Source organism: Schistocerca piceifrons, chromosome 1, assembly GCF_021461385.2.
Source record: "Schistocerca piceifrons isolate TAMUIC-IGC-003096 chromosome 1, iqSchPice1.1, whole genome shotgun sequence".
In the NCBI taxonomy this organism is placed as follows: Eukaryota; Metazoa; Arthropoda; class Insecta; order Orthoptera; family Acrididae; genus Schistocerca; species Schistocerca piceifrons.
This window is the reverse complement of record NC_060138.1, coordinates 727441540-727454113: the sequence shown is the minus strand read 5'-3', so window position 1 is coordinate 727454113 and position 12574 is coordinate 727441540. Positions and strand designations below refer to the sequence as shown.

The 12574-nt window shown below is 41.7% G+C and overlaps 1 protein-coding gene across 1 annotated transcript in view; it reads right to left on the bottom strand.

The window, feature by feature from the left end:
• The window catches only part of LOC124772937, a 191599-nt gene that overhangs the window by 104522 nt on the left and 74503 nt on the right, over window positions 1-12574 (bottom strand). Inside the window, exon 2 of the mRNA XM_047249364.1 lies at window positions 11805-11926. Within this exon, the coding sequence (XP_047105320.1) occupies window positions 11805-11926 (122 nt within the window). The remainder of the gene's footprint in view (window positions 1-11804; window positions 11927-12574) is intronic.

Below are 12574 nucleotides of genomic sequence, written 5' to 3'. Positions count from 1 at the left end.
CTAATGTACGATTACCATCTTCAAGGTTTATTCGCTGATTGAGTTTCACCAGCTTTGAATCAATGTATGCTTCGACCAGACCATCTCAATGTTCAAGACGAATTGTCTTGTGGTGACGTCACCATAATATGTCAATCATGAGTTTGCTGAAATTCCTGTTGAGTGATGTTGGCTATACATACACTGAAGCGGCAAAAAACTGGTATAGGTATGCGTATTCAAATACAGGGAGCCGGCGGGGTGGCCGTGCGGTCTTACGCGCCTTGCCACGCTTCTCGCGTCTACTCCCGTCGGAGGTTCGAGTCCTTCCTCGGGCATGGGTGTGTGTGTATTGTCCTTAAAGTAAGTAAGTTCAGTAGTGTTTAAGACTAGGGGCCGATGACCTTTTTAGCAGTTTGCTCCCATAGGAACTTACCACACATTTTCCAAATACAGAGATATGTAAACTGGCAGAATACGGAGCTGCAATCGCCAACACCTATATAAGACAACAAGTGTCTGGAGTAGTTGCTAGATCGGTTACTGAGTCGGCGCACGTGCGATGGACAAAGCATCTCCGAGACAGTAATGAAGTGGGAAATTTCCCGTACGACCATTATATGAGTGTGCCGTGAATATCAAGAATTCGGTAAAACATCAAATCTCCTACGTCGCTGTGGCCGGAAAAAGATCCTTCAAGAACGGGAGCAACGACGACTGAAGATAATCGTTAACGTGATAGAAGTGCAACCTTTCCGAGAACTGCTGCAGACTTCAGTGCTTGGCCGTCAATAAGTGTCAGCGTGCGAACACTGGACTGTCGATGACTGGAAATATGTTGCCTGGTCGGACGAGTCTCGTTTCAAATCGTATCGAGCGGGTGGATGTGTACGGGTATGGAGACAACCTCATGAATCCATTGACCCTGCACGTCAGCTGAGGACTTCTCAAGCTAGTGGATGCTCTGCAGTGATGTGGGGCGTGTGCAGTTGGGGTGATATGGGACCCCTGACATGTCTAGATACGACTCTGACAGTTGACACGTATGTAAGTATCCTGTCTGATCACCTGCATCTATTCATGTCCATTGTGCAATTCCAGCAGGACAATGCGACATCCTATACGTCCAGAATCGCTACAGAGTGGGTCCAGGGACACTCTCCTGAGTATACACGCTTCTGCTGGCTACCAAAGTCACCAGACATGAACATTATTGAGCATATCTGGGATGCTTTGCAACGTGCTGTTCAGAAGATCTCCACCCCCTAGTATTCTTAGGGATTTATGGACAGCCCTGCACCATTCATGGCGTCAGTTCCCTCCAGCACTACTTCTAACATAAATATAGTCCATGCCACGTTGTCTTGTGGCACTTTTGCGTGCTCACGTTGGTGCAGGTGTACCAGTTTCTTTGGGTCTTTAGTGTATTATACTCATTATTTCCATCTGTTCAGCAGTTGTTATGGGTTTAGAGTACATATATAATGTTTGGCCATCTGTAGTTGGATTGTATTCTGCGTTATTAAAATAGGAGAAAGTATAAGTGGATGTCATCGTTTTTGGGTGATTATAAAATGATTTTTTTTAAATATCAGTAGACATAAATCTGTATTTATGATATCTAAATTCAGCAGCCCATGAGTCTTTATGTGTTCCTTTGTGTATATAAGGGTTGTGTTTGGTTGTTTGCGTTTTATGTTGATGGAAGATATCTTACTACGTTGTCATTTGGAGGAAGAAGTGATCCTGCACGCATTTTGTAGAATCTGTGTAGCTCTGTAGAGGGGTCCAAATTACTACTGGGTGATGTAGAAGCTTGGTAGGATACACAATAAGAGCATAATATATTCTTATACATTTAGCTTAAAATACATATAAAAATACGGGTAAAACACAGAAAAACACGGAAAATTTGGAGGAATATGGAAAATGCTGAAAAAGTGGTAAATATGTCGTAAAAGTATGGATACATAAGGGAAAACAGGATATTCTGTATTTATACGAAGAAAGTAATCGAAATTTGCAACATAAACACTGGATATATAGGAGGTGAATGACACAACACATACACTTAGAAAAAAATCAATACACAGAGTAACTGGAATTAGTGGCAGGACTTTTAATTTAGCCAATAGATAGATATAGAGGAGGGATGGCACTCTGTGTAAGTGTTGTAACAGCAGAAAAATATTATGTCAAGATGAAACTGCTATATTCTCTTACAAGTGGATTATACTGCATCGGCAGTAGGTATATCAGAAAATATTTAGCAGGGAAGCGCTGGAAACCATTTAGAAGAAACTACGAAAAAGCCTATGGAATGCATAGTTACCTTAACACTACGAATTTGCCAATTTTTTCTTCGTATCTGCCAATTTTCCCTATCAGTTTGCCAGTTTGAGGCCTGTCCTGCCAAGCTGCCAATTCTGCAGTTTATTCCATCAATTTTATGGCGTAGCATATAAATTTTCCAGTTTTTGCTGCCAATTTTATGGCCTTTCTCACCAATTTCCAACCAATTCTATCAATTGCCTGACTATTGTACGGCCTATCCTCCCAATGTGCCAATTCTACATTCTATCCGGCAAATTTTCCTATTTCTGCAGTCTGTACCACCAATATATCAATTTTACAACGTATTCTACCAATTTCCAGATTTGGTGTCGCTAAAAAAATCCTATTGAATAAATAGTTATCTTAACACTAACAAAAAAACTGGTCACCACACATAGAACTGGTAGACAGTATCGATGTTCGTCGGTAACGGCATTCCTTCTTAGGGTTAAAAACATCCTTTCATTCCCCGTAAGAGTGCTACTGATAATACATTTAAGCCTGTCTACACAGTTCTGTATCATCGTCTGTTAACAAGTGTACTGGGATGTGAGAATAGTGCAGCATCCAAAGTGGCTTTCAACCCGGTAACCTTCCCTACCACCCTAAGCCGATGCAGGCTATTATGATTGCTAGATAGCAGCTGGGATAGGGGGGGGGGCGGCTGCATGTATATGAACCCAACACCTCACACAGTCATCAGTGCATTGTTGCTATTCACGAGAACGTTTCAATTTGACTGACTGTACTTTGCAGCGTGTCAGTGTCGGTATTTCGTCAGACATCGAGTTCGAGATGCTAACTGAGATAGAGAATGCATTGCTTTGTAGGAAGGTACAACTGATTCAGATAGAGTGGAAGCACTTGTGTGACCGACTATCGCATATCAAGAGCCAGTTAACCAACGAGCAGAAACCAGGCCAAATCAAGCAGCAACGTCAGTCAACACCAGCAACAGCAGCAGCAGCCGTCTTTGTGCCTCGACAGTAAGCGTTTTCAGCGGCGCAGCATTAAATTGTAGCATAGGGTCGACGACGAATAGGGTGCTGTCAAAACAACAGTGTCACAAACATCCAGGCATTACTTATGTGATGGTTTTCGCTGCTTATCATATATATCAAGTAATTGAAAATGTGAACACTGTGTTAAATGACATTTTGAGAGGTATAATGAAATATCCCCTGTGCGTTAGTCCCGAGTTGGGCGACTTTATGGATGCATACAGGCAAGATCATGTACATGCTGAGGTTAACATATGAAACAAATATTATTTGGCAAACATTGTCTTATGGCAAACGGTTTCCAAGCAAGAAAAATGAGCATACTTAGAAGTCTGTACACATGGAAAAATGTAATAAATTATTAATTTTTAAAAGATACAATACATGTATAATTTCCTAACCTAAAGAACATTGTTCATAATTATGGAATGGATCGTTCGAATTTCACCCTGTGGAGGGGCTGACCAAATGTATTAAATGGTAGCAGCGTGAAAGGAAGCACAGGGTGTAATATAGTTTTCACCACAAAACCGTCAAACAAGGATATTACTGCACTGTTATTGAGTCTACAAGCAATGTTATTCATAGACCTTAAGAAAAAGAGCCAGTGTGTAGAACATGCTTAAATCACTCCCTATTAAATGTTCTCTATAGCAGTATAAAAAAAAATACATATGACACCACCGGGGTAGCGAGTGGCAGTATACATACACTCGCAAGCGTCACGTGCGCAGTAGCTGTTTAACATATTGCCAACATCTTATTGTATGTGTTCCCGTGGTACCGTGACATATGGCAGTGCACACTAGTTTACACAGGAGGAATTTAAGATTACGTTCCGGTAGCCATCTTATAAAACAAAAAAACAAAAATACCCCGATACACATATTCCTGAATAAAGAGTTTGGTATTAAGCTCTGTTAACATTCATCCATTTCCACGAAAACATAATAATAATATGCATGATGTAATTTACCACATGTTGCAACTTATAAAAATATCAATTAATGAAAATGTTTTTAATTTCATCCCATATATTATATAAACATTCAATGTTCTGACATAGCGACTACACTTATTACATACATTGCACTTTAAAACACACTTATTCTCCTTCTTTAAAGTCAGTATCGCCATTTGACTGTTTTTTATTTGCAGTGTTACATTTACAGTTACAAAATCATGATTTCGGCTCCAAAGTGCCATTATCAAGTGTTTTAAGTGTTATACAGTGCCTAAGATGGCATACTGTCGTATTTAAAATACACTATTAGACACATTGTCTATGAATCAATATTTCTGGTAAAGCCTACTGCTTTGTTTCATCACTGAGTATACCATCTTGACTGTGGCCCCGCATTATGAAAAAATTGTTATTCTTCTTCGTTCCACATCGACCACATTCGCTGTACAACAGTATTTCGCAATTGCTTTTTGTATGCTTTGAATTCCACATGTATTCCATTCAAACCTATTGGTGTAGGTGGAGCATCTTGCATTGAACTTCCACTCCATGTGCTTATACAGTTACCGACTGAGTTGGTCTGTCCACTGCAATACATACCACACCCTGCAAACAACAAATGTTCACAATGCCACATCGTTGTTGGAAATATTCTCGGTATTTAAAGAAATGTGTAATATAAAATTTTTGAGGTTGCCTGCATACTGTTGGTTTGTCTGCACGTTAGTCTCCATCTATTGTGAAGGGTTACGTGTAGGCTTCCAACATTTCCCGCTTTTAATTTGTTTTAAGTAAAATGCTTGTTTATCCTATTCCCATCCTCCGCCGGTAGGAGTAATTGTTTTACAATAAAAACAATTGTGTTGTGACTGGATTTGTTTTTCATCGTTTATTTACTAGTATACAAGGGATAGTCTTAAAGCGAAGTCACACACTCATATTGTAGGGATAATGAATACTTAGTACGTATTTGTTGCATTGTGGTACTTTTTTCACATGGGATAGGCGCGTATTCGTTACTGCCATCTCACAGAGCATACAATAGTGTCATTAGTTTATAGAATTTAACCACTCACTGTAGTGTCGATGTGTGTTACCTCGTACATTAAGATAACATGTACTGCCATTTCTCCAGCATTCCAACTCCATATTAGCAGAGAATACTGAAGACTGCATGTGAGTATCGCGGTATAAACACTGATTACATATTGATGACAGCAATTTTCTCTCGAGCCTTACAAACAGCAATGTATGTTTATAAGTTGCTAACATGATCAAAACGCTACTTCCGGTTATGAGTGTTAAAATTAGAATACATAATGACACACTTGATAAAAATCGCAATAGGTGACTGGAGGATACTATCTTGTTGCGAACAATTCGCCGAGAGGACTAACATTTTCTAACATTTTGTGGACTATGTGACAATATTACATTTACTTATACATCTTAGAATGGAAATGCAAGTATTTGGGAGAGAATCGAACAAAAATGTAAATATTGACATTGCCAGTCCAGTATAAGTACTTAGTGGTTCTTTATGATCTTTTTTTCTAAATATGTCGAACTGTATGCTACGAAGACGACAGCAGCGCCTGTCATCGTCAAAAGAATTCTTAGGGATTACATTGCATTTCTAACAGATATTACTTCAAACTTTAAATGCAAGAAACGGAAAGGTTTTCTGCGCGATTGTAACATCAAGCATATTCTGATAGCAAAATCTCATCCACAAAGTAAGCCAAATGAACGTATTTTCTGAAAATTTAATCTTTTGTATGCAACGTATACGTTGGGCAGAATTTACTGCACTATTTGAACACATACACTACTGGCCATTAAAATTGCTACACCAAGAAGAAATGCAGATGATAAACGGGTATTCATTGGACAAATATGTTATACTAGAACTGACATGTGATTACATTTTCACGCAATTTGGGTGCATAGATCCTGAGAAATCAGTACCCAGAACAACCACCTCTGGCCGTAATAACGGCCTTGATACGCCTGGGCACTGAGTCAAACAGAGCTTGGATGGCGTGTACAGGTACAGCTGTCCATGCAGCTTCAACACGATACCACAGTTCATCAAGAGTAGTGACTGGCGTATTGTGACGAGCCAGTTCCTCGTCCACCATTGACCAACCGTTTTCAGTTTGTGAGAGATCCGGAGAATGTGCTGGCCAGGGCAGCAGTCGAACATTTTCTGTATCCAGAAAGGCCCGTAGAGGACCTGCAACACGCTGTCGTGCATTACCCTGCTGAAATGTAGGGTTTCGCACGGATCGAATGAAGGGTATAGCCACGGGTCGTAACACATCTGAAATGTAACGTTCACTGTTCAAAGTGCTATCAATGTGAACAAGAGGTGACCGAGACGTGTAACCAATGGCACCCCATACCATCACGTCGGGTGATACACCAGTATGGCGATGACGAATACACGCTTCCAATGTGCGTTCACCGCGATGTCGCCAAACACGGATGCGACCATCATGATGCTGTAAACAGACCCCTGGATTCATCCGAAAAAATGACGTTTTGCCATTCGTGCACCCAGGTTCGTCGTTGAGTACACCATCGCAGGCGCTCCTGTCTGTGATGCAGCTTCAAGGGTAACAGCAGCCATGTTCTCCGAGCTGATAGTCCATGCTGCTGCAAACGTCGTCGAACTATTCGTGCAAATGATTGTTGTCTTGCAAACGTCCCCATCTGTTGGCTCAGGGATCGAGACGTGGCTACACGATCCGTTACAGCCATGCGGATAAGATGCCTGTCATCTCCACTGTTAGCGGTACGAGGCCGTTGGGATCCAGCACGGCGTTCCGTATTACCCTTCTGAACCCACCGATTCCATATGCTGCTAACAGTCATTGGATGTCGACCAACGCGAGCAGCAATGTCGCGATACGATAAACTGCAATCGCGATAGGCTACAATCCGACTTTTATCAAAGTCGAAAACGTGATGGTAGGCATTTCTCCTCCTTACACGAGGCATCGCAACAACGTTTCGCCAGGCAACGCCGGTCAACTGGTGTTTGTGTACGAGAAATCGGTTGGAAACTTTCCTCATGTCAGCACTTTGTAGGTGTCGTCACCGGCGCCAACCTTACGTGAATGCTCTGAAAAGCTAATCATTTACATATCACAACATCTTCTTCTTGTCGGTTAAATTTCGCGTCTGTAGCACGTCATCTTCGTGGTGCAGCAATTTTAATGGCCAGTAGTGTAGTATACAACTGGCCTATTTACATAACATCTTGTACACCCTCGTATCTCTTAGTGGACAGTAAAGAATTAAACGGTTAGCTAAACACACTTCCACAGCTGCCTAAAGAAGATGCTACAACCCCCTCCCCAGCTGCCTGGCACTCTTTATCCCTTGCCTGTGCCTGCTGCCACTCTTCAACGCCCTTCCCTAGCATACTTAACATTGCTACGCTGCGGTTTAACGAATCTGCATTTGCGTGTGATCTCCCTGGCTTGTGGATTGCCTCGTGCTCGAATTCACTAAGCTTAAGTGCCACCGAGTTAATCTACGGGTACTAGATGGATATTTGAAACCAAGCAACCATTTCAATGTGGCATGGTCTGTCACGATCATAAACTTTCTACCATACAGATAACACCAAAAATATGTAATACCGTATATGACCGTCAACATCTCTTTCTCCGTTGTTGAGTAGTTACGCTCGGCCATGTTTAAGTGCCTTGAAGCGTAAGCTACCGGATGTTCCCTGAACATCTACGATCTGTCTCAAAACACAACCTCATTTGAAACAATTTACGAAAGGATAAACTCTTTCTCGAAATACTGGATCTGAAACTAATATTTCTTTCAGTTTTTCAAATGCTTCCTGATACTCCTGCGACCAACGGAATTTCGTCCCCTTCTTCAGCAGCTTGTTCAGTGGTCCGGCTGTTTTCGCAGTCTATCGCGAACCGTCTATAATAATTACAGAGGCCAATGAACGACTGTACCTGCTTAGTTATTTGACATATCGGATAATTTTGAATTGCATCTCTAAGACGAGGTTCAGTCTGTACGCCACGCTCACTAATCACGTGCCCCAAATAGTTTACTTGAGTTTGCGCAAAATGAACTTTACGTTAAATGTGCCTATCGTAATGTACCACAGACAACATCCAAATGTCTCACAGGCTCCAGTAAATTCTTTGAACAGACAATTATATCATCGGGATAGACCACCCCAACTAACAAACGCTGAAAAGTTGCCAGTGCATTCTTTAGCCCAAGTGGCCTGCATCTGAAATGACAATGCGCTGCTGGGACGGTAAACACTGTTTCCAGCCTATCTTCAAGTGCCACCAGCAGCACAGTCGTCCGTCATGGTAGCTGAGTGGTCTGCGCGACGGAATATCAATTCTAACGGCCCGGGTTCGATTCCCGGCTGGGTCGGGGATTTTCTCCGCTCAAGGACTGGGTGTTGTGTTGTCCTAATCATCAACATTTCATCCCCATCGACACGCAAGTCGCCAAAGTGGCGTCAAATAGAAAGACTTGCACCCGGCGAACGGTCTACTCTCCAGGAGACCCTAGCCACACGACATTTCCATTTACCAGCACAGTCTACCCTGCAACACCCTTGCAAGTATTTTAGACTGTTTCTGACCATCGTGTATATGAATTACATTTTCTTTTAAATTGTAGTACCACGACATGTCGAATATCATAGTAGAAGTTATCTGTTGTTGTTGTTTTGGTCTGAAATGTGAAGACTGGTTTGATGCAGCTCTCCATGCTGCTCTATCCCGTGCAAGGCCCTTCGTCTTCAAATAACTACTGGAACATACAGCCTTCTGAATCTGCTTATCGTATTCATGTCTTGGTCTCTCACTACGATTTTTTACCACCCACACTTCCACATAATACTAAATTAGTGATCCCTTTATGCCTCAGAATGTGTCCTACCAAGCGCTCCCTTCTTCTAACCATGTTGCAACACAAATTTTTTTCTCCCAATTCTATTCAGTACCTCCTCTCAAGAGATTGTCCATTCCGTTCAACTGTCTTACTAGTCCTTTGCAGTTTCTGACAGAACTATAATGTCATCGGCAAACCTCAAAGTTATCATTTCTTCTCCCTAAACATTAATTCTTATTCCAGTTTTTCCTTTGGTTTCCTTTCCTGCTTACTCAATGTAGAGATTGAATAACATCGAGGGTAGACTACAACGCTTTCGCCCTCCCTTCTCAACCACTGCTTCCTCTTCAGCCCCCTCGACACTTATAAATGCTGTCTGGTTTCCGTACAAGTTGTAAAAAGCTTTTCACTCCCTCTATTTTGTCCCTGCATCTCCAGTATTTCGAAGAGAGTGCCCAGTCATCATTGTCAAAAACTTTCTCCTAGTCGAAAAATGTTGGAAACGTATATCTGCGTTTGCTTAAACTATTTTCTAAGATAAGTCGTAGGGACAGTATTGCCTCGCACGGTGATCTACGGGTAAATAAAACTGTTATTGCTACTGCCATTGAACCTCTCTGTGATGCACAATACCTCTCTTGTAGCGTCTACCACTGGAGTTTGTTATGCATCTTCGAAAGACACTCGCGCTGAGTAGACGAGCGTGTGCCGAAGTGCTCCACGCTCCGTTTGATCTTCTAATTTTCGATTTGATGAAATGATGTAGTTCCTAGACCGATGAGCGGCACTCAAGAATCTGCCTTACAAATGTTTTGTTTACCAATCCTCCGCATATGCTCCTGTAATTCTCTAAATTCTTCAGGCGTTGAAAGGTCTATGTTGGATTCCTTTCATGTTAATTTCTTAAATCTGTTGTAATTTACGGCATACATTCCACTTCTAAATTTACTGTTGTGTTTCTGACTCTATCTGGGAGGAGACTAAGCAGTGGAACGTGTTACGTTTACACATAAACAAAAACGATCTGTCACATTACTACAATGTAAAATACAGTTTACATGTAATTCATGTCACACAGTCGCGTATGGAACCTACACCCGCTTTCTTTTATATAGTGTATATGATAAGATACTGTCATCCCCCTTCCCTTCTGTGTGAAAGGATGAATGAGCAAATGTATTTTTTGTTGCATGCTTGATGGTAGCAGACAAGCCTGTCTGCTAGAGAACAGTAGAACCAACGTCGGAACAGGTAGCTACGCTTTGTAAAAGTAAAGAGGTTTCTATTCTTGGTATGGTCCTGTCCGTCCCTTGTCATGTTGGTATAGGAAGCTGCCTCTCTGGTCACATCCGATTGTGTCTGTGAGGCACCCTCGGTAGGGGCCCACGCCAGGCTGTCCATGGCGAGCGTCTGAAGTGGTAAGATCCCTGGCTAAGCGCGTCTCTGCTAAGTCTGTAGGACAATGGATTTCTTAACTTCAGCCTAACTGAAAATTTAATCACCTTTGTTTCAGGTTTATATCTAAAATATGTTGTCTTAAATTGCAACGCAGTGTAATTCGAGTGTGAAGTTCAGAATATCTTCCAGTAGTTGCTTTGTCACTACTTTGTGAGCAAAGTGGAACCACATGTTGATGATCTGTAACCCTAACTAAGATCATCAATCTTAAATGTGAATGAGTGTGACATTATAATGTCTCGTCTTGACAATATTTTTTTCAATATAGAAACTTTTCTTTACGTTCAACCCACGTGGGGTGTACTTTGTGAGACCAGTACCACGTGCTTATATAATTGTTTGACCCATCAGGTTAATAGTATGACGATAGTAACCAGTTCAAGGTTTTTCTTTTGTAAATTGCGTTTCGATGTAATTTATTTTAATCATCAAAATTATTGTGGAGTTACACTCTTTGTGTAAACCGAGTTGACCACGTGAAGCATGTGGTGTAATCATCAAAGTAGCCCTCAGCTATTCTTTTCGAGAAGATTTCACACACAATTAGTATGAATTTAGTATACCAGTGTGTGGTAATTTCATGATGGACAGGATTGCACTACAACTCTAACTTCTTTGGGTAAAAATTGAATCAGTTGGTTGTGGTTAATTTCCTCTTGCGTATGTTTCAACGTTCTTCGTGTGTTATTTTATGAATGCAGTGTTGTATGCAGTCTCTCAATCTTGGCTCAATATTTGATGTGTTCCGTAAGATTACAAACTCTTCATTTTCACAATCCTAAATGAGGCACCAGTTCAGTTATGAATCAAGTTTAATATGCTGAAATTTTAACGAAACAATGATCAATGTTATATATATATATATATATATATATATATATATATATATATATCACCGGTTGTTGTAAGATGCCTATTAAAAGATTATAATTAATGGTAGTCTGGTTGGCAATTTGGTAAACTAGACTGGATTCCCGGTAAAAAAAAAAAAAAAAAAAAAAAAAAGAAACAGTTGCCCAGTAATCCAAGGATAACTTCCCCAGGTAGCCCACAGCTTTTAACCCGCTTTTATTATTTTGAATAGCATCACCTCAATCAGAACAACTGGATGCATCAACTTTACAGCGTTGCACGAACTTTGCTGCTGGAGAGGTGTGAGGAGTGTCGGACGGACTCACCTGAAGAGGCAGTGGAAGACGAATATGCCCGTTGTGACTGAGGTGCCGAAGCAGAGGGAGCGCAGCAAAGCGCGCAGCGCCGACGCCAGGCTCGGCCGCCAGCCGCCGACCGCGACCTGCGCCTGCAACACACCGCGACTGACACGTCACGCACACGTCGCGAGCGTCTGCCAGAAACACCACTGTCGCGCCACTGGTGGACGACAACAGCGAGCTGACACACTCGGTGCAGCATCATGTGATTACAAGAGTCGTCACTCCCCCCTCCCTCCAAGCCCCAAGCACGCCACTAACTTAAAATGGAAGGAAAGAAGGAAGAGTTTGACTCGGTGCCCCACTGCAGACTCCTAACTAAGGTACGAGCATATGGGATTGGTTCCCAAATATGTGAGTGGCTCGAAGACTTCTTAAGTAATAGAACGCAGTACGTTGTCCACGATGGTGAGTGTTCATCGGAGGTGAGGGTATCATCTGGAGTGCCCCAAGGAAGTGTGGTAGGTCCGCTGTTGGTTTCTATCTACATAAATGATCTTTTGGGTAGGGTGGATAGCAATGTGCGGCTGTTTGCTGATGATGCTGTGGTGTACGGGAAGGTGTCGCCGTTGAGTGACTATAGGAGGATACAAGATGACTTGGACAGGATTTTTGATTGGCGTAAAGAATGGCAGCTAACTCTAAATACTGATATATGTAAATTAATGCAGATAAATAGGAAAAAGAATCCCGTAATGTTTGAATACTCCATTAGTAGTGTAACGCTTGACACAGTC